Source organism: Erpetoichthys calabaricus, chromosome 1 (genome assembly GCF_900747795.2).
Source record: "Erpetoichthys calabaricus chromosome 1, fErpCal1.3, whole genome shotgun sequence".
Lineage (NCBI taxonomy): Eukaryota > Metazoa > Chordata > Cladistia > Polypteriformes > Polypteridae > Erpetoichthys > Erpetoichthys calabaricus.
The window spans coordinates 311,475,607-311,497,642 of NC_041394.2; the positions used below are offsets into that span (position 1 = coordinate 311,475,607).

Here is a 22,036-nt window from a genome sequence, read left to right on the forward strand (position 1 = left end):
TGCGCCCTTTAATTGTTTAACTGTATTTTTAGCTCAATTAATTACTCAATTATTTCTTCTTCTTTTTGTGTTTAATTGTTGTTTAATAAATCATAATAAATTAAATATTTAAAGAATCATTTAGTGCTTTTTGAGTTTTGAAGGGGTTTTAATGTTTTTGACCTTCCCAACTTAGAGTACAACTGATTTGGGAGAAAATGTAACAATTGTATTCTAAAAAAGTTCTTAAACAATAGATAGTTTATGTTGTGACATGATACTGCTAGCAGTTTTATGACATAAACATGGTAAAATAGAGCACAATTATTCTTTGTTATATTTAAAGCCGTAACAGCAATAATCCTCAGTGACAAAAAAAGCACTGCAGAAATAGTAACCCTCTGTCTATTAACACTGAACTAGAAAACATTTGAGAATTGAGAAAGAAATGTTCAAAATCTAGACCAAGTATGTCTCGGCATGGTGTCATATCTGTAATGTTTTGTGCTTCATCCAACATAGCATGAGGAGTCAATAATTTGGTCGTTTGCAAACTGCAATGGTTTTTCTGTGAAATGCATCATAGATTAAATTTTGTTATGCTGTAATCATAGTAAAAGCATCAGAGGAAACCCTGTCACTGTCTAGTTCTTATTTTATGGCATTTTCTGCAGGTTTTTGGTAGTGATTGTAGTTCCATACCAGTTCTAATGCAAATTGAATCTTTATTTCAGAGGGTTGAAGAGGGTGTAACAGTGTAATCATTTATCTAATTTTCTATTTTTTAAGGAATATGTGGAACATAAATTGAAAAGAAACACCTGCTTGAGCAAAATAGGTGTATAAGGGCACATATGTGAATAAACAATACAGAAAATTCAAGTTTCATTTCAAATCCTTTTGTGAATAGGCAGGGGCACTGAGGTATGAATACATGAATACATATGGAATACATGTCCTTTAAAATGATTTTTAACTAAGATTTAGTGTTGATAAGAAACCACATTCTGGCAGCACCTCATGTAAATTCAATTGATTTGATGTAATAAAGAGGAAGATAAAAAATAAAAATGTTTTGTTTTTAAAAAAGGTGATGTTTTAATAGTACATATTCACTATTGGAATTAAGCAATACATGAGATAACTCCTTATTCATTTATGCAGAGCTTTGTATTACACATTGAAGTGTAGAAATTAAGTAGTTTGATCTGCCAAGTCTCATCAATTTTTCTCACTTTGATTTGAAAAGGAACATGGGGTGGTATGGCGTAAATGACATAAAGAAAAAAATGGAACATCAATAAACATGTCACATCTCTTTATAGCACTTGGAGCATGGGAAATGTCTATATAAATATAATGCATCATTATTATTATTAGTCTGTGCAGGTTCTTAGTTTGTTAATATTAACAAAATTGATTTGGAAAAAATGACTGCTTTATAAGAACGTGAATTTAAATAAGGATGAAAGTTGGCAGAAAGCATAGACAGACAAAAGTGAATAACCCAGATGTTTATGCCTCTAAAGAACTGTGAAAATTAACCCATTAAACAATTATTCAATTCAATTCACGATTTAAACCCTAAATAGGCAGCCATGTGAAAAATGTCGCAGCACGCATAAGCATGTCATGCTTGTATTAAAGTTTTAACTTCTTTAAGAAATGTGTAACTAACAAACAGCTAAGAGCTGACACCTTGTACTTCAGTCAAATCACAAGCACAATAATAATCAATACACCTGTTTTCCAAATCTTTTTTCATCAATTACAGAAACCTCTCCTGGTTGCTTTGGGCACAATGGTATCCACTCCTGGACATGGTGCCAGTGCCTTGAAGGGTACACGCAGGCACTATCACTTATACAGAGTCAATTGAGGGTCCAAGTAGCCTATAAAATACATCTTTGTGATTTGGGGAAGAAAATGGAGTGCCTGGAAAAGTACCCAAACAAACTGTGGAAACTGCATACGGAAAATGAATGACATGAAAACAAACTCTGGCTCCTGGACTTAAGAAACAATAGAACTAATCACTAGCGATTAGCCAAGTTTTGTATACAGTTTAGAGGATTACCCCTAAAGTGTGTTTCTCATGTAATCTTCTAACCGTGAAACAAAAAAAACTCACTTAGTGTTTTTGGGTTTTGAAATTATGGGTGATAGAAAGCAAGGAATATTGGATCCTAAGGATTATTGTACAGCTGAAACTGATGTCATTATCCACAGTCATCTTCCTTTGCTGCTGCTGCCACTCGAAGTCGCATGGAAGGAGCAATGGGCAATCAATGTCCTCTCTTCTGCCTTGTGCTTTGTCTGTTTGCACATTCACGCCACCAGTTCTGCCTCTTACTGCTCATTTGTGTTGTGCTCAGAATGAGAAAGGCATGGCATATGGGCTTGTTAAAAGGAATCAGGAGATAGGTGTCATCATATATGTAGCTAATCAGGAGTCATGAGCTCCTGGTAGTGCCACACATGGTTGCATGGTCAGAGGAGAGGTCCTGACTAAGACTAACTTAACCACCCACACCCCATCCCACCAAGGGTTCATCCAAAGTGGTGCAACTTCCTGCTGTTCCTTGTCATCTTGCACTCGGCTTGCCATGTGTATTCCTGACAAGAAAAGAAGCAGTGTGATTGAGGACTGCGCACCCTCACCATCATCAATATCATCAACTCATTTGCACAGGCTCTTCCTTCCATCTTTCTTACTCATCCTTTCTCCTGCATAAAAGTCCTACAGCAATGGGCAACAGATGAAGAGAACTACCATTGGGTGATGGTATATGTTCTTAGTATGGAACCCACACATATAGAGGCATTGGTGTGATGGCCGTTCAAAGAGCACACCCGGGACAAGTGCCTTGTCGTTTTTCAAGAATGGCACTGCCTACTCCTAATGGAGAGGTGACAATAAAAGGTGTCCAAAACAAAGTTTGTCCCATCTGTACTCGGCGAGGAAACCACACCTGGTGAGTCACCCCTCTATACACAGTTTGACAAAGTATAAAATCTCTTATCCTAGCTTCTTGGAATGTCCGCAGACTCATGGATTCCACCACTACCGACCAACCACCTTGGAGAAAAACCCACGTAGCCTCAGAGCTCCAACGCTACAAGGTGGACATCTGTGCCCTAGGTGAGGCGTGTCTCGCTGATGGAGGATCCATTACTGAAACCACAGCTGGATATACATTCTTATGGAAAGGCCAACCAAAGTCAGAGATACAGATCCACGGAATCAGCCTTGCTGTAAAGAATGAACTCCTCCTGAAAATCCTCTGTTGGTATCGGCTCGCACTTATTGACCCTGCATGTTCCACTGGTGAAAGATTCCCATATGACATTCATCAGTGCATATGCTCCTATGCTGGATTCAACAGAGGAAGAAAAGGAGAGCTTCTATGTTTCCCTTGACAAAACAGTCCGGAATGTTCCTGCTTCAGATAAGCTCGCCTTACTTGGAGACTTCAGTGCATGATTTGGAAGAAGCTCTGATGTTTGGAATAATGTGATCAGGAAACATGGAACTGGAAACATGTATGCTAATAGGCTACATCTCTTCTCCTTCTGTGTGGCGCACCCACTCTCCATTACCAATATATTTCAGCTCCCCAACAAACACAAGACAACATGGATTTATCCTCGATCAAAGAACTGGCACCTTCTGGACTATATGATTGTTCCTTGGCGTGATCTCCAGGATATCTTGATCACAGATGTGATGTAAGAAGCAGAATGCTGGACAGACCATAGACTTGTCCGGTCCATCCTCCGCACTGTACTTGGACCATCTACCAGAAGAAAATCCCCCAAGCCACACCTCAATGTTACATCCCATGCAACCATTGAAACCAGAAATGCACTCACAAATCATCTTCACCAGCAGCATGAACACATCCAGATTGCAACCATGGATGGTGACATCATGACTCTCAGCTCTGCAGTCTTCCTCTAAGAAAGTCCTCAGATTCTCCAAGAGGAAGAATCCAGACTTGTTTGAAGAGGCCATAGAAAAGATTCTTCCCCTTCTGGAGGCTAAGAATGCAGCATTCCAAGATCATCTTGCAAATCTGTCATCTATTTCACTATTGCAAAAATGGAAAAAACTGGATCATATACATAACACAGGCAGAACAATTGGTGAGTTAAAAGGGCACTGAAATCCAATGCTATGCAGATGAAAAGAAGACTTATGAGTTCTACAATGCCATCAAAGGAATTTATTGTCCTTCTCGACCTAATGTAGCTCTAGTCCAGACTGCACATAGTATGACACTCCTTAAAAACAACCAATAGATCTTGGATCGTTGGGCACAGCACTTTTGAGAATTGCTGGATGTTGCTGGGAAAATCCTTGACTGTGTCTTGCTTCTCCGGCTGCTTCATCACATTGCAGACAGAGTACTTCCGGAGTCGCAAGGTGGCTTTCGTCCCATATGCAGCACAATTGACATGATTTTTATCATCTGCCAACTCCTAGAAAATTCTCAGGAACACTAGCGAGACATCAGCCTTGCCTTCATCGACCTGTGGAAAGCATTTAACACCGTCAATTGTGAGATACTTTCGGAAGTACTCTGTAAGTTTGGATGTCCCCCAAAATTTCTCATTACGCTTCAACGTTTCCATGGCGTAATGACAGCGAATGTCTTTGTATCAACACTCCTTTATGGATGCGAGTCGTATACTCCCTACTGTAACCAAATCCACCCACTAGAAGCATTCCACGTTCACAGCCTCCAGAAGATCATGGACATCACTTGGGAGGACAGGGTTCCACACACTAAAATTCTGGAATGCTGTTCATCAACTAGCATTGAGGCCATGCTGCTCAACCGTGTCCCCTGTTGGATCGGGCAACGTTATCCGCAAGGATGAGTCTCAGCTTCCCCGGATGGTTCTTTATGGTGCAATTGCTGAAGAATCCCAACCTCAAGGTGGACCATAAAAACATGGAAGGACTACTTGAAACGTTCTCTCATGGCCTGCTCCATTCCACATATGCAGCTTTAGACTCTTGTTGAGGACCGCACACTTTGGAGATGGAAAATAAATGAAGTAGTCCATCAATTTGAACAACAACTGACACATCAACAAGAAGAGAAGAGAATGGCAAGACATCACCATCAAAACCAAACCTTGCTCATCGTAACCCTGGGTCTGCCTTTCCCGAATTGGCCTGGTTTACCACCAGCACAAACACAGGAGTTAAATGACTGAGATGGACAAATGGATGAACAGCGTCATTGTCAGATCAATAGACATCCATGATAGTCAAAAAAACAAGCTCCAACGTCAAAATGTTTTTATAAATCAAAATGACCAGAAACAGTTAGGAAACTTTAAGTACACACAAAAACATTTATAATTAATTATAATTAATTTTTATTTCTTTTTAGGAATAATCTGCATATCTGTAAATCTCAGCCAGCATCCTTTAAAAGTCCTTTGCCCATGAAAAACAAAATCACGTTGCATTAAGAAATAAAATATTCTTTAGAAGTCTAAAACTGCTAAATCCAGTTAAACTAATATAGAAATTGATTCAGTGTCTCAAAAAAAAAACACCAAGAAAGACTGCTTATCTGGAGTCACATTATTTGCAATCACTTTTCCCAAACTTTATACAACGTATCTAATTCTCAATACTTCCAGAGACTTGCCAGCAAGCACATAACCAGGCCAGTAGACATTAGCAAGAGAGAAGTTCTCTCTAGCTGACTACTGTTTCTACACTCTGCAACAATATATGGAGAAAAATGTTGTAGATGATTTAAAAATATATGTGCTAATAGTGCAGGTTTTACTTGTGATGAAAAATCATTTGTTTTTCAAATTTTCCTGTAAAGCTTCAAATTAATTTTGTGAAATGTTCACGACTAACCAAGAAGCTGCCCAGTATTTTAATCCAGTGTTACAAGCCTGGTTTTGAAATACTAGCCGTATAAAATTAATGTAAATCCATCCATCCATCCATTTTCCAACCCGCTGAATCTGAACACAGGGTCACGGGGGTCTGCTGGGGCCAATCCCAGCCAACACAGGGCACAAGGCAGGAACCAATCCCGGGCAGGGTGCCAACCCACCGCAGGACACACACAAACACACCAAGCACACACTAGGGCCAATTTAGAATCGCCAATCCACCTAACCAGCATGTCTTTGGACTGTGGGAGGAAACCGGAGCGCCCGGAGGAAACCCACGCAGACACGGGGAGAACATGCAAACTCCACGCAGAGAGGACCCGGGAAGCAAACCCAGGTCCCCAGCTCTCCCAACTGCGAGGCAGCAGCGCTACCCACTGCGCCATAATGTAAATCTCTTCGTATTAATTTTCTTAAAAAGAATATGTAACCTATATCATAAGCTTTAAATAGTTATAAGCAAGAAACCTTACCTGAGCCACATCATCATACATTATACAGTGCAGACAAATGTTTTGTACAGAGTAACTCTAGAGCAAGATTCTCCTATAGGCACAGTATTACAGTGGTAGACATGCACCATATTCATAAACGTCTCTTTTCTTGGTTCATGCTTAACATGTTAGCAACTGTATTAGGCAATAAAGTTGATTCAATATGATTGCAAAAGCCAAATCTTTTAAGTTAATGTTAATGGTAAATTTAATACTAGTTTTTGCTTAATTTGAATGAAACATAAGTTTCACATAGATGATGGAAAGTTCTGTTTACCCCTATAAGCTAACAATATAATGGAATGTTCTTAATTCTATAGTATATTTCTGTATTTAGAAAATAGAATGCTCCCAGAGTGAAGTATTATCAATCTTTTTCTTTACTTTTTGTGTGAACTGTTTCCTGTAAATTTCACTAAAACTTTTAAAACAAAGATAGTTGGACTGTGGATTTTTTAAAATAATTTTTGTAAATAGAGTTATATTATCTGCAGGAATGCCTTTCTGGTAATTAGAACTCTTTTGAACTGGTCAAAAACCCTCAGCAAGCGTAGCTTCAGTAATATTTAAAAAGGTAATCTTTTCATCTACTGTGCAATTCATATATTCTGTGCTACAGTGTTTCAGTGAGTATTTAAATTTAATGCATGATAAAAAATGGTAAATTTATTATTGACCTCCCTGAGTATCTGGACCAAGTAGTTCGGACCCTCCTGAACTCTGTGCTGGAGGTAAAGGTTTCAAAGGGACCTCATCTTCTTCATCTACCCGAGAAGGTCTGGGCTGTGGGCGTCGATCAACAATGGGTGGAAGTGTTCCAATTTCAATCTGCAAAATAAACATTACAAATAGCAGTCATTTTCAGAAAATGCATACTGTAGACATAAGTAAGGAGGTGATCTGTTTGTGTTCTGTCTAATGTCCACATGAGGGCAGTAAACACTCAGCAAAGTTTTATTGTAAAGGTTTGTTTGCTGTGTATTTTCCAAAGGACTTGATGTTTAAAATTAAGGATTATCTCAGAAACCTTTTTATTTATGAAATGGAGCACAATGCTCTGACATTGAACAAATTATTACAACAAAATGATATTCCTAATTTGGCATTAAAAAAATAAGATCTTAATTTCTGCAGCACACATGTGAACTAAAAAATGAATACAACAGTCTTCACAGTAATGTGGTATCTTTCTTGAAAGATGTCAAAATAACATGAATGTGTAATTTGACAGTATTACTATAATCATTTGTTTTTAAATAGCATGTGATGGTTAATGATAGTTAGATAAAACAGCCCACATTATCTTTTCAGATTCCCTGAGGGGATTCTTAGGCATCCTGGCATTCTTTATATTATATTCGCGTGTTGCACCAGGGTCTCTTTCTATTAAGCCAAACCCAAAAAACCTTAGTGGAAAGCACCCATGGGGACATTTTTAACATTTTACAGTAGTGCAATTGACTGCAGCCATTCCCAATAACTAGTTAATTTATAGGGCAAACAAGTTGTCAATATATTATCAAGACTGCAAGCATATGAGCAAAATAAATATTTTAAAATGATACATATTAAAGCAGGAATTCTGGAAAGGTAGGTGCAAGGGAGGAATCTAAACTTAAAAGCAGAGTTGTACTGTGGAAAAAGAGAAATTGATTTCAAATTAGAGAAACTTTACCATAGTAAATTGTGGGAAAGTTCAATTTAGAACTGATCCCTGAGGAACAGTTTGAGAGAGGAAAAGTGAAGAAATGGCTTATTAGCCTTAGTTTATATGTGAAGTCTCACAAACAGGCCTAGTAAGAGAGAAAGAAGGAGACACAAGGAGAAATTCTTTACTAGAGTAGAGTTATATGACTAAAAATGTACCTAGATGGCAATCATAGTACCAAGGGAATTGAAATTGTTTGACAGAATCCATCGTTCAGTCACAAGGCGCTGAGCTGCTGGTGTTCAGCTCTAGATTTCAAAAGAAGGGGTTCTGTGTTGAACTTGTAATTGAAATAGTAATAACATTTTGATTGTCAAGGTTGTTGTTATGATTCAGCGAACACCAAAACAGCAAAGTGGTATAAGGCCCAAACAACCCATAAACCAGGCCCCACCCTAGGCAGCCATACCCCAAATGCTACTGGCAGGCTTAGGCCTACACAGGCCCAAAAGAGGATCTGTCTTCAAAAGTTCAAAATGTATGTTAAATTTTTCAAGAAAACACCAAAAAATGTCCCTGTAGGTAGAGGAACTGAAAAACATTTGTCAACAGATTCAAGTCCATCAAGTGCAGTAATCTTTATACATTATGGATTTACTTGAAATTCTTCCTGGGCCCACACCCTTTTCTAATTGAGTCATCCCATAGCTTAGCTTTTCAAACTTTTTTTTTCCTCAAATGAAAATTAGAATATACTGCATACAGTACATGTACTTTAATACACATCTCCCTTTACTAAAACATCAATTGATTATAAATGTATACAACAAAATCACCAGTGTTAACTTAATTACCAGAAAAGTTAACTTAACTCTTAAAGTATTTGAACCGTGCATATATGGATGGCAATTATACAGCATACATCTGCAATAACAAGGATTAGATATACATTAATCCCTCCTCGATCGCGGGGGTTGCGTTCCAGAACCCCCCGCGAAAGGTGAAAATCCGCGAAGTAGAAACTATATGTTTATATGGTTATTTTTATATTGTCATGCTTGGGTCACAGATTTGCACAGAAACACAGGAAGTTGTAGAGAGACAGGAACGTTATTCAAACACTGCAAACAAACATTTGTCTCTTTTTCAAAAGTTTAAACTGTGCTCCATGACAAGACAGAGATGACAGTTCCATCTCACAATTAAAAGAATGCAAACATATCTTCCTCTTCAAAGGAGTGCGCGTCAGGAGCAGAGAATGTCAGAGAGAGAGAAAAGCAAACAAATCAATAGGGCTGTTTGGCTTTTAAGTATGCGAAGCACCGCGGCACAAGCAGTTGCAATGAAGGCAGCAGCTCACACCCCCTCCGTCAGGAGCAGAGAATGTCAGAGAAAGAGAGAGAGAGACAGAGAAAAACAAACAATCAAAAATCAATACGTGCCCTTCGAGCTTTTAAGTATGCGAAGCACCATGCAGCATGTCGCTTCACGAAGCAGCTGCACAGAAGGGAGCAACGTAAAGGTAATCTTTCAGCATTTTTAGACGAGCGTCCATATCGTCTAGGTGTGCGAACAGCTCCCCTGCTCACACCCTCTCCGTCAGGAGCAGAGAGTGTCAGAGCAAAAGAGAGAGAGAGAGAAAAGTAAGTTGGGTAGCTTCTCAGCCATCTGCCAATAGCATCCCTTGTATGAAATCAACTGGGCAAACCAACTGAGGAAGCATGTACCAGAAATTAAAAGACCCATTGTCCGCAGAAATCCGCGAACCAGCAAAAAATCTGCACTATATATTTAAATATGCTTACATATAAAATCCGCGAGAGAGTGAAGCCGCGAAAGGCGAAGCATGATATAGCGAGGGAATACTGTATGATATTGATTGACTTAAAATGTTGCCAATCGCAGCTACTCAAAACATGTGACTTTAACAGGAGGTTATCGACTAGTAACTTACTAAAGTTAATTTAACACTCCCGTTGAGCTCCACTGAACCAATTCTGATGATTCAGTAAAAAGAACGATTTATTTGTAAATTGCCCATCACTAGTATCACTGTTGGGATATGTCTTGTTGAAGGGAAATGTGAACAACGTCTTGACAAATAGCAGTTTTAGGCTTTATTAGTAAAAGGAAACAAGAAGAAGTGCAAAACATGCCAGAGTTTAATGTTGACTTTAGCAATGTGTGTGCTATCAATGCTATTACTGAGTTTGCTGGAAAATCTACAACCATCCAGTCACCAATTGCTAAAGGATCAGCCAGGTTGCGGATTTGTTTCATATCTACGAACCACCAACCCAATTGGTATTAAAGTTTCCAACTTCTATTACAGCCAGTAAGAAGTGCAGCTTTGCAGTTCATTGATACAACAGATTACAATATGTGGCTGGATTATGAGATGTCGAAAGATGCGATGTTGTCATTTTTGTTACAATCTAGTTGAGGACAGATTCAGTCATGTATTTGGATGAGATATGCATACACAGATTGCAAGGAATGGCAAAACCAAAATTGGACTGTTTACTGTTTTATACTGGTCAAAATGATAATGGATATTTATTTGGCCATTTGTGTGTTTCAGTGGACTGGAATGTCTTATGTATCATGTAAATACAGGCATTCACTTTATCTTCACCATTTGAAAGTGGATTTATAATAGCGTTAACAAACACCATTCAAACTAGATATGCAAAAAAAAATAATAAAAACGCTGTTTACATTAGAATGACTGGACTTCTAAAATGTTTTTATTTTTGAAATGAATGCATATATAACAGTGATAAAACCAATATTAGACCCACTTGTGACTAATTTAGGCCCACTCTTTGAAAAACTGGGTTCAGCTACTGCTTGAAAAATAGACAAAAGAAGGACAAAAGTGGCAAAGACAGAAAATGAGGCAACCCACAGCTATCAAATCCAATCAGATATTCAAACAATTGATGTACTGCCAGAATGAGAATGTCAGCAATTGCTGTAGAAAATAACCAGGAGATAAGCCATGAACTGAGGGACAGATGATATTTACAACCAGAAAGTCAGCAACATGATTGTCCAAACCAAAACAAACCTCTAAATCAAAGTCAAAAAATCATAGCATGAAAACATATTAACAAAAAATCTCTCTATGTTTGCCAAATAACTTTCTTTTTTCTCTGCAAACTAAATAGGAAGTCCTTGTTGTGAACCTGTGATGTCAACGCTGCCCACTACCGCGTCATTCCCTAGGATCTCAACGACAATTACTCCACTAATTGGTGGCATCTGTGTTAACAAATCTGCATTGCAGAAAAGATGGCAAACTTTTAAATAACACTTTCTGGGTGCAAGCTAAGGTCAGAATCCTAGGGTTAAAAATATTTTCAGGAAACACCTCAGAGAAGGCAAAAAAAGCAAACCATAACAGTCAAAAGAAAAAACAGAATAAAAAATCAGAAATAAGAAAATCAATACACACATAGAAAAACACAATCAAAATGACAAAAAACAACAATCAATGAATCACATAAGGATCTGTTCCTCATCCAATATATAGGTTGAGTGTGGTCTTTCAGCTGTGCTGTTGGAATAGCCCTACCTTTTGGGGTTCCACCCACAAAATACAAGAGACACAGTAGAACATGTAATGCATAAATGGTAAATAATAGGTAGAACAATACTTATAAAAATACATATATAAAAACACATGAAAAATAAACGAAGAAAACAAACATAAGTCAGGAAACACACTGTGGATAAAATATGACAATTGCTGGGCTCACTCTCTGCCATAATTTGAAGAAATCTGCCATACAAGAGGACCTTGGCATAGAAGAGCTGATTATTTGGATTGAGAGAAGCCAGTTGATATAACTTGGGCATGTACCTAGAATTCTTCATGGACTCCTCCCTCAAGAGGTATACTAGGGCTTAACTATCTTTGGTTTGTCTGTAAATACTCCAGGAGAAGTCTGCAATTGCTCACTTCACCATCACTGCACATCACAGTGAGCAAAAGAAAGCAAAGTAACAGAAAGAATGCAGAAATGATCACTTCCTGTACTGTCATGTGTTGTGGAAACAGAGGAATAGCACTGGAAAAAAAAGAAAATGTGTTCTACCATGCACTTCTGCAAAATGAAATTTTATAAAGTGATGTTATAGTATTTAGAATTATAAATTAAAAGTGGAACAAAGTATTGTTCCTTCTCATCTAATATGAGCTCCATGTTATGTGTCTAACATAGTGCTCTCCAGTCCATCCAGAAAGTCTGGTACAGATGTCCAAACCATTGATGATCAAACCTCACAAGCAAAACCTCCTTCTGGAGGTCTGCAATCGTATAAATCCTGAACCTCATTCCTGCAAATCTGACATCTCTGCAATGTAATCTGAAGCTGAGTATGTGTAAGGCTGCCAGGACACTCATACCTTTTTGGTCATTTAGCACAAGACAAAGATGAAAGACATGCTAAATCATATGATTAGGGAATAAGTATCTATCTATCTATCTATCTATCTATCTATCTATCTATCTATCTATCTATCTATCTATCTATCTATCTATCTATCTATCTATCTATCTATCTATCTATCTATCTAAAACATGACCAGGGAAATTCTTTTTGTGATAGCATTCCTTCTGTTTTCACTCTACCAGAAAATAATTCCTTCAAAACAGGCAGCCATTGACTCCTATAATTACATTTTACAACTATTTAAAATAGGAAAATCTTTAAAACTTGTGCTTTTGTTCTGTGTCCAAGGCTTTTATTTTGAGAAACTGAATGACACTCTGAAGCACCAGACCATATTGCTTCTTGTTGATTCTTCCTTGTAGAGTTACATATTCATTTTTTCTTTAACTTACATATTAGAAGCACAATTTGAGCTGTCTTTCAGGGCTTCACGAACTGTGATTTCAAGTAAAAATGACAGGGGGTGTTCACAGGTCATTGCTATATAATTTCCAGTCCCCTTCCAGGCAAAGCCACATGCCTTTTGAAAGCGTGTTTTTATCAAGCCCTTTAAAGTTATTTCACACTTGCAGGCATAGAAAGGGCAGAGAGAGGTACTGCATAGAGGGGAGTTTTATTAAGAAGACGGTCGCTTCACACTAAATGAGGTAAAATGCAAGAGATTGATATTCAGACGCACAAACTTGTGTGGGTTGCTTGTACCTATTCATATTTCCCTGTATCATTACACTTCAGTCTTTTATCAAATTGTTGTTAAAAAAAATAACCCTTACATTTCTGTAATTCTTTAACGCCCATATTTCTTATTTAAGAGACAAATTAAAATCTTTAATGCATTAAAAAATTGTTTGCAGAAATGCTAGGAGTATGCAAAAAAAGTAAAACAAGTGAGTTGGAGTTGTATGCAGCTTAACATATTTATGATAATTAGCAATACCAGGAACCTGGCTAAGCAATATAGATAGGGATAATATAGATAGAAAAGATTTGTAAAAATGAAGGTTAGGGTGTTGCCACACATTGTAAATATAATTTGAATGTACGTCTTCAATTGTGTGATGAGCTACACATTGAGTGATAATGTCTGGATTTGACTAGAAGGCATGAGGGACAGAGGCCTGATAGTCTGAGTGTGTTGGGATATTGGGATATACAGTATAGACCCCCAATACAGACTATAGTTTCAAAGTGCTATAGTTTCAACAGGTATCTTTTCAAAGTGCATTTTTAAAAAATGCAATGTTACAAAAAGTAGTGTGGAGGGGATTTTATAGTCATGGGGGACTTCATTTACCCAAATATTAACTCGTCTAACCTTACAAATAGTTGAGTACAAGAGTTTATAGGTGTAATCAATGACTGCTTTTTAAATCGCTGTGTTAAATTTAAAATTTTAGAAGCTTTTATTGTCATTATACCATGTATAACAAAATTACAAAGCAGGCTCTCCTTTCAGAGGCAACAAAAAAGCAATCAAACATTTATACAAGTAATAGTAAAGTATTCAAGGGCTACAGAATATACAGAATATCAGTATTAAATGCTGAGCTATAGTCAACAAAAAGTATCTCCACATAGTTCTCCCGGTGTTCCAAGTTGCTCAGCACAGTGTGGAGAGCTATGGCTGTGGCATCCTCAGGTGACCCGGTTCTCTCTGTAAGCAGACTGGTGTGTATCAGTAGTGGGAGGGAGACAAGCTTTGATGTAGTGTGAAATCAACCTCATGAAGCACTTCATGACAAGAGATGTTAGTGCTCTTGGGCGATAGTCATTGAGACTGACAGTGGATGATTTCTTGGGAACAGGAATGATGATTGTTGACTTCAGACAGAATGGAATGAAGTCTTGTCTCGGGGGGTGATAAAGTAAGTAAAGTAAGTGTCTGAGCACCAGTGTGTAAGGGGGGCCGACAGAATGGGACTGGGTTGTTCCGTCTCAACGCATGAAAAGAAGCAGTTCAACTTCTCTGCTAGTGAGGCCCCCAGATCTGCAGGTGTTATAACGCAGCCCCTGTAGTTGGTGATGTCCAGTATTCTCTGCCACACACACTGAAGGTCATTTTCTGAGAGGTGGGCTACTATCCACCTTTTATGGATTGACTCTGCTTCTTTTATTCCTCTTTTATTCTTCAGCTTGGCTCTAGCATCAATATACAGAGCACTGTAATCTGACCTGAAAGCTGAGTCACGGTCTTTGAGGATGGTCCTGACCTTGCTGGTCATCCAAGGATTCTGGTTAGGGAAGACACAGATACACTTCTCTACCATGACATTTTCACCACAGTACTTGATATAGGACAGAACCGACTCTGTGTATTCAGTTAAGTTCTTATGTTCAAATATGCCCCAATCAGCATTTGCAAAACAGTCCTGCAGTCATAGAGAGTGCATCCTCAGGTCAGGTTTAACAGACTTGCAGTGTGGCTTTGCTCTTCTCCTAATTGGGATGTATACGGGAATGAGGAACAGAGAAGGTGGTCTGACAGGCCTAAAATGGGGAGAGGTATGGCTCTAAATGCATGTTTAATATTGGAGTAGACATGATCAAGTGTATTTTCACCCCTTGTCAGACACTTCACATGATTAAAGAATTTAGGAAGCACCAGCTTCAGGTTTGCCTGATTAAAATCCACTGCTATGATGTGAAAGCCACCTGGGTAAACCTCCTGGTGTTTGATTATGGCGTTTACTAATAGATTGAGAGGTATACTAACTTTAGCATCGGGTGGTGTATAAACAGCAGTGATAATTACTACTGGTAGCTCTCTTGGAAGAAAGAATGGTTGGCACTTAACTGAAATAAACTTTATGTCAGGAGAACAATGGCTGTCTATGATTATATTGTTTTTTTTGAACAGTCATTATGCACATAGTTACAAAGAACCCACCCCAGCGCTTATCAGAGTTTTTGTTTCTATCCCTATGCTTATTTATGTGGCCGGCTAGCTGCACTGCTGCATCCCGAATCATTTGGTGAAGCCAAGTTTCAGTTATTATCATTAAACAGCAGTCATGAACGTAATGATTTCCAACAAGTAATAGTTCCAGTTCATTCATTTTCTAAGTATAGATCTTGCATTGGTGAGAAACACACTCAGCATAGGAGGCTTATGTGGTTGTTTCCTGAGCCTCTCAAGTTGGTCGGAATGGCATCCCCTCTTCTGCTTCCGCCCCTCCGCCATCTGCGGCATCTGCCAGACTCAATAACAATCCTTGCTGATCCCAGTGGTTTTGCAAGGTCAGTGGGAATGTTGTGAAGGCAATGAGAATTGTCTATAATGGGAAATTTTAACTGAAAACCAATATCCAGTAAATGATGGAGGTTGTAGCAGCAATTTCCACAGTTGTATGTAAACATACTAAACAAACAAAAAAAAAAGTGCAACCGAAAAAGAGAGCCGTGACCCACAACACCCATATCTGCCGTCATGCCAGCTAAACAAGAGGAGAAGCCAGCCTACCCGGCTAGTTTTTTGAAATAATCAGGATAGAATTCAGGGAGTTGAGGTGACTGAACAATTAGGATCATCCATCCATCCATTATCCAACCTGCTATATCCTAACTACAGGGTCCCGAGGGTCTGCTGGAGCCAATCCCAGCCAACACAGGGCACAAGGCAGGAAACAAACCCTGGGCAGGGCGCCAGCCCACCACAGGGCGCGCACACACACACCAAGCACACACTAGGGACAATTTAGGATCGCACCTAACCTGCACGTCTTTGGACTGTGGGAGGAAACTGGAGTACCCGGAAGAAACCCACGCAGACACGGGGAGAACATGCAAACTTCCAATTAGGATCAAGTGACCATAATAAAATACATTTCATAATATTTGTGTGGTCACAGTCGAGGAGCAATTGAACAGCGTTAAATGCATTTTGTGAGGCAATAGAAAATTAAAATAAAGTCCATTTTGGATAGGTAAAGAGCTAAGAATAAAAAAAAATCTTGTATAAGGTATAATATATATATATATATATATATATATATATATATATATATATATATATATATATATATATAAATAACTCCACCACTAACCATAGGGTGATACCATGAGAGGAATTGGTATTTAGAACTCTAAAGGTCAGTTAGAGAGAAATGTTGCAGAAAAGACAAAAATGATTATTTTAGTAGTAAAATAACAGTCAAATAGAAGGTGATATGTATTAGGAGAAGTAAGGGTGAATTAAAAAATATACAGAAGGACCACTAAAAAGTAACAATGACTATCATAATATTGAAGATGATACACTTTATTTATATAATGCCTTTCCAAAGGAGGTTCTTAATGTTCTGGAAATTGTTGAGGGAGAAGTGCTGCTTAGATTAAAAAGGCTGAAATGAAAGAAATCTCTGGGATATGAGACATATTTTTTGAAAATCCCTGCACGTAGGGAAAATCCTTAAAATTTGGAAGCTTGCAAATATTATCCCATCATATAGAAAGCATTACTGGGCTGAACCCAACATCTAAAGGCCAGTATTCTTAACATGCATCATAACATGCATCATATGTAAATTAAAGGAAGGAATTATTAAGGAAATGACTGAACATCACATTGTATGAACAGGAATGTTACTGAACAGTCAGCATGGGTTCAGGTGAGGAAGTTCATGTTTCACTTATATGCTGGAATTTTATGAGGAAGCAACAAAAGTAAATGGCAAGAGAGGTGCATATGATGATACTTAAATGCTTTTGATAAGGTGTCACATGAAAAGCTAGGCATCAAAGAAGGAATGCAGGACACTGAGTTTAGAAGGGTATGAAATTAGTCCCAAACTCTGCGAGTAGTTAATGTTAAATGTGGTGTCCTTCATGGATCAGTGCTCTTTTTAATACATATCAATGATCTGGATAAGAATATAAACAATAACCTGATTATGTCTGCAGGTGACACCAAACTAGGTGTTTTGGCAGATAATGTAGAAAAAGCGGACTGATTATAGAGAGACTGGGACAGTGTACAGTCTTGGGTAGATCTGAGGCAGATAAAGATTAATTTAATAAAATGTAAGGTATTACATGTACAAAGTACAAATGTTATATTTGAATACTTAATTGGAGGTCTGGAATTTGAAAGTACAACTTATGAGAAGCATCTTGGAGTCATAATGGATTCATCACTATCTACATCAAGACAGTGCACAGAAGAGCAAAAGAAAGCTAATGGATGGTACCATACAAGTCAAGTCAAAGAAGGCTATGCTTAAGCCTTATAACACACTGATGAGGCCTCATTTGGAGTAATTTTTGTAGCTTTGGTCTTCAGGCAATAAAAAAGACAGCAGTACTAGAAAAAAGTATAGAGAACAGCAGGTAGACTGCAAGGTATGAGCCATGAAGAAAGACTGAAGGGAAGAGAGTTGAACCTTTTCAGTTTAATCAAACAGAGATTAAGATGTGACATGACTGAAGTTTTTAAAATGACAAATGGAGTTAGTACAGCGAATTGAGACTGTTACTTTAAAATGAGTTAATTAGCAAGAAGGTAGGACACAAGATCATGACACAAGGCCTTTCTTTACAATCAGAATCACAGTTAAATAGAACAAATCTGATAGAAAGTAGGAATTTAGCGACCTTCAGATCTCAATTGAAGGTTGATTGTCAAGCTAAAGTGGGTTTAATGGACTGTTCTTGTTCTAATATTCTAAGTGAAAACTTTGAAATTCTTTGGCACCCCCATTTCCAGTACTCTAACCTGATAGGTCAACACATCTATTAGGGTCAAATAAAGCTCACAAGAGGCTATTCATTCTAAAACAGTTAAAGAAATTAAAGAAATTCAGAGTGTTAGAACAAACAATAACCATTACTACAAATCCCTTAGTTAAAAGAATATGATTTTCTCCATTACATATTGTGTACTGGACCCCATCCCCACCACACTTCTTAAATCCTGCCTTCATGCCATAACCCCGACTATTACAACAATAATAAACTCATCCCTTGACACTGGCTTTGTGTCGCTCACTTTTAAAACCGCTTCTGTAACCCCAATGTTAAAAAGTCTGGTCTTGATGCTGACAATCTTAACAATTTTCGGCCTATTTCCCACTTACCTTTTCTGTCACAATTTCTTGAGCGTGTTGTAGCTTCCCAACTCACCAATTACTTAACTTCTAATAGTTTGATGGAACCCTTTCAGTCTGTTTTCAGAGCACAGCACAGTCAATGATTTGCTTATGGCAGCAGATTCTGGACAAACCAGCATATTAATTCTATTAGACCTCAGTGCAGCATTTGACACTGTCAGACATGACATTCTACTGTCCAGAATGGAGAACATGCTGGGAATCTCTGGCACTGCCCCCCTGTGGTTCAAGTCCTATCTGACTGAATGGCAAGAGTTTGTTAGTCTTGGCAACAGCAGGTCCAGCACAGTGCCAGTCATACAAGGAGTCCATCAGGGCTCTGTCCTCGGCCCTCTTCTCTTCTGTATTTATATGCTTCCCCTTGGCCATATTATTCATAGTTATGGACTGGGTTATCATTTTTATGCAGATGACACTCAACTCTATTTCAATGTTAAAAGTGTAACTTCATCAGAGCTTTCTCAGCTCACAACTTGCCTCAGTGAAATTAAAACCTGGATTGAGCAGAACTCTTTAAAATTAAACTGCAACAAAACGGAACCCCTGCAAATTGGGACTAAAGTGCAACTTAAGAAAATGAGCTCCTTCCCTGTCAATCTTGGCAGTGATCTCATCAGACCTGCCTCTACTGTAAAGAATCTTGGTGTCATTTTTGATTCCTCCCTTTCTTATTCCGTCCACATAAATCACATTAAGAAACTTTCTTACTTTCACCTCTGTAACATATCCCGTGTTCGCTCCTTCCTCTCCTTTTCTAACGCTGAGAAACTTGTCCATGCTTTTATCACATCCCGCATCGATTATTGTAATTCCCTACTGGCAGATGCCCCTTCTAATCTTATATCACAGCTCCAGCTTATTCAAAACTCAGCTGCAAGAGTCCTTACTCGCACCAGCAGCAGCGAGCACATCACACCCATCCTGCCCCGCCTTCACTGGCTCCCTATGTCTTACAGAATCGAATATAAAATTATATTAATAACCTACAACAGCCTTAAACGACCTTGCACCAAACTACATCAGTGACCTTCTCCATCACTATGTGCCTGTCCACCCACTAAGGTCCTCTGATTCTGGTAATCTTGTTGTACCCCACACTAATCTACACTCTATGGGTAACAGGGCCTTCCGCTGCATAGTGCCCAGACTCTGGAATGACCTACCGAAATTAATCAGGTCAGCTGACTCCATGAATTCTTTTAAAAAACAACTCAAAACTCATCTGTTCTGGAAGGCTTTTAGCTCTACTTGACTTTATTACCCCTCTTTCAGTTTACCTCTATGTCAAGATGCGCATGTAACCTGTGTGTGTGTGTGCTAGACCATCAATTATGTTGTCTGTTAGGCTTTTCTCTGAATTTACTATCTTACTCTTCTTTATTTATTTATCTGGTTTAGTACAATGCTATATACTGTATACCCTGCCGTTCTTTCTTAAACTCTGTGAAGTGCCTTGAGCATGGGAAAGGCTCTATATAAATAAAATGTATTATTATTATTATATAAAGGCTAGTCAGTAAATGGACAGAGTAGCATGCACTGCTTCTAAAATCATTGTCTGCCTCCTCCCCATTTGTGGATTAACCTAATTTTAGAACACTGAATTTTAAAGCCATTAAGATCTTTTATGAACCACCACACATACCCACTCCCTGTTCACTCTCCTCCATCTGGTAAACTGCTTAGGACAATAAACATCAGAATTACCAGATATCATAAAAGGGATTAAATAGCTGTGAGATGTATGAACTTTACATCTTGATGTTAAGATTCTACAGCAATATTTTAATAACCATATGTCTGTATTAAATTGGTGTTTGTGGGCTGTTGGGGAATGATAATTTTTTGTTTTATTTGTCAGAACTACACCAAATTCTATGCAACTGCCATGTAATGGCAATAAAGTTGTTTACTGACTTACTCTAACAGCTTAAAAAATAATTAACCAGAGGCAGTTTTCACCCTAAGCAACCTAATACAGTAAATATAAAAAAGGAGGAGTATAAAACAACATTTGACATTTTAAACAACTTTCTTCTGGTCTTGGAGTCATACCTCCAGATTTCTGTGACATGTGAGAGTACAACTCAACATTAACATTTAAAGATGAAGCACAGTTTTGAATTTAGTTTTTCTGATATTTTATTTATGAAAAAGTATGACCTTGTTCCAGTTCCTAGTGACCCTGAATTGGATTAAGCAGTTTAGAGTATGTTAAGCTACCCAATACTATATATATATATATACATATATATATATACAATAAAAGAATAATTTGTTTTTTAGTGCTTTTTGTGCCACTTTCAGCTTGCCTCTAAATGCGTTAAAAGTTAATTTATATGACTGGCCACAAGGTGGCACTAGAAACTCACACCTCGCCACTGGCAAGTACTTGAATAATTTTACTGAAAAGTGAATCTTCTACTTCATCATGGTCCTTGTGAGACAAGGACACTCATGGTAACTATACTGTATATATTTCTCTTTTCATAAGAACTAATTATTAGTTTACTATTTTAAGAAATGATTCAAGTTTTTGCTTGTTTGCAGTTAATTTTTTCTCTGATTGTATCCATTTTATATTGTACTCATTATTCACTCTGTTTTGTCTTGTGATTATTTTTGCATTTACAGATGCTAATTAATATACTGATGACTTAAACACATACATATATACATATATTTGTAACTCCAATTAATCCAATTTAGGGAAGGGTTCAGAGTTAATTCTGGCAGGACTGGGTGGAAAGCAGGAAGCAACCATAGACAAAATGTCAGTCTATCGCAGTGCACACATGGTCATACACATCCTCGCTCCCTCACACATGGATGAAAAAATGGCCTACTCAAAGGAAATGCCATGAAAACACTGAAAAAACATGAAATGTACACAGGGCAAGTGCTGGGTGTGAGATGTAAATCTACTACACTGGAAAAATGAAACAGCAGTGCTAATCATTGCACCGCCATGTTGTCCATGACCCAGATACACGTTCAAATAATATTTTCTAAGTTAGGTTTGAATGATCCTCATTATGAAGATTTTCTGTGGTTGACTGACAATTGAAGCTAAGTGTGAAGTGTTTATTAAAGCAAATCATTAAAATGTGATGTGAAATACTGTAAATAAATAAGTATGAAGAGATAAGTTTGCTATGGCTAATTTTTAAAGAGTACTGAAAATAAAATAACCCATAGTTATGCTCTGAGGTAGACTTAGTTGCTATTATGTCAAGTTCTGGTAGATTGCTTAGGTCAAAAGGTTCTTTAGTTATAGCCAAGGGGCAGCAGCATTATTATTTGCCATTTATAGAATGTTTTGCTGTAGCTTCTCTGCAAATTCCAGTTGTTAATACTAAAACCCTAATCACCCTTTTAACGACACACATTTGAGCCTGTTCTGACATGAATCGTTCTTTTTG

The 22,036-nt window shown here is 37.9% G+C and overlaps 1 protein-coding gene across 1 annotated transcript in view; it reads right to left on the reverse strand.

Annotated features, from left to right (window-relative positions):
* epyc (epiphycan) overlaps positions 1-22,036 on the reverse strand; it is a 53,283-nt gene that overhangs the window by 16,152 nt on the left and 15,095 nt on the right. Inside the window, exon 3 of the mRNA XM_028817382.2 lies at positions 7,082-7,232. Within this exon, the coding sequence (XP_028673215.1) occupies positions 7,082-7,232 (151 nt within the window). The remainder of the gene's footprint in view (positions 1-7,081; positions 7,233-22,036) is intronic.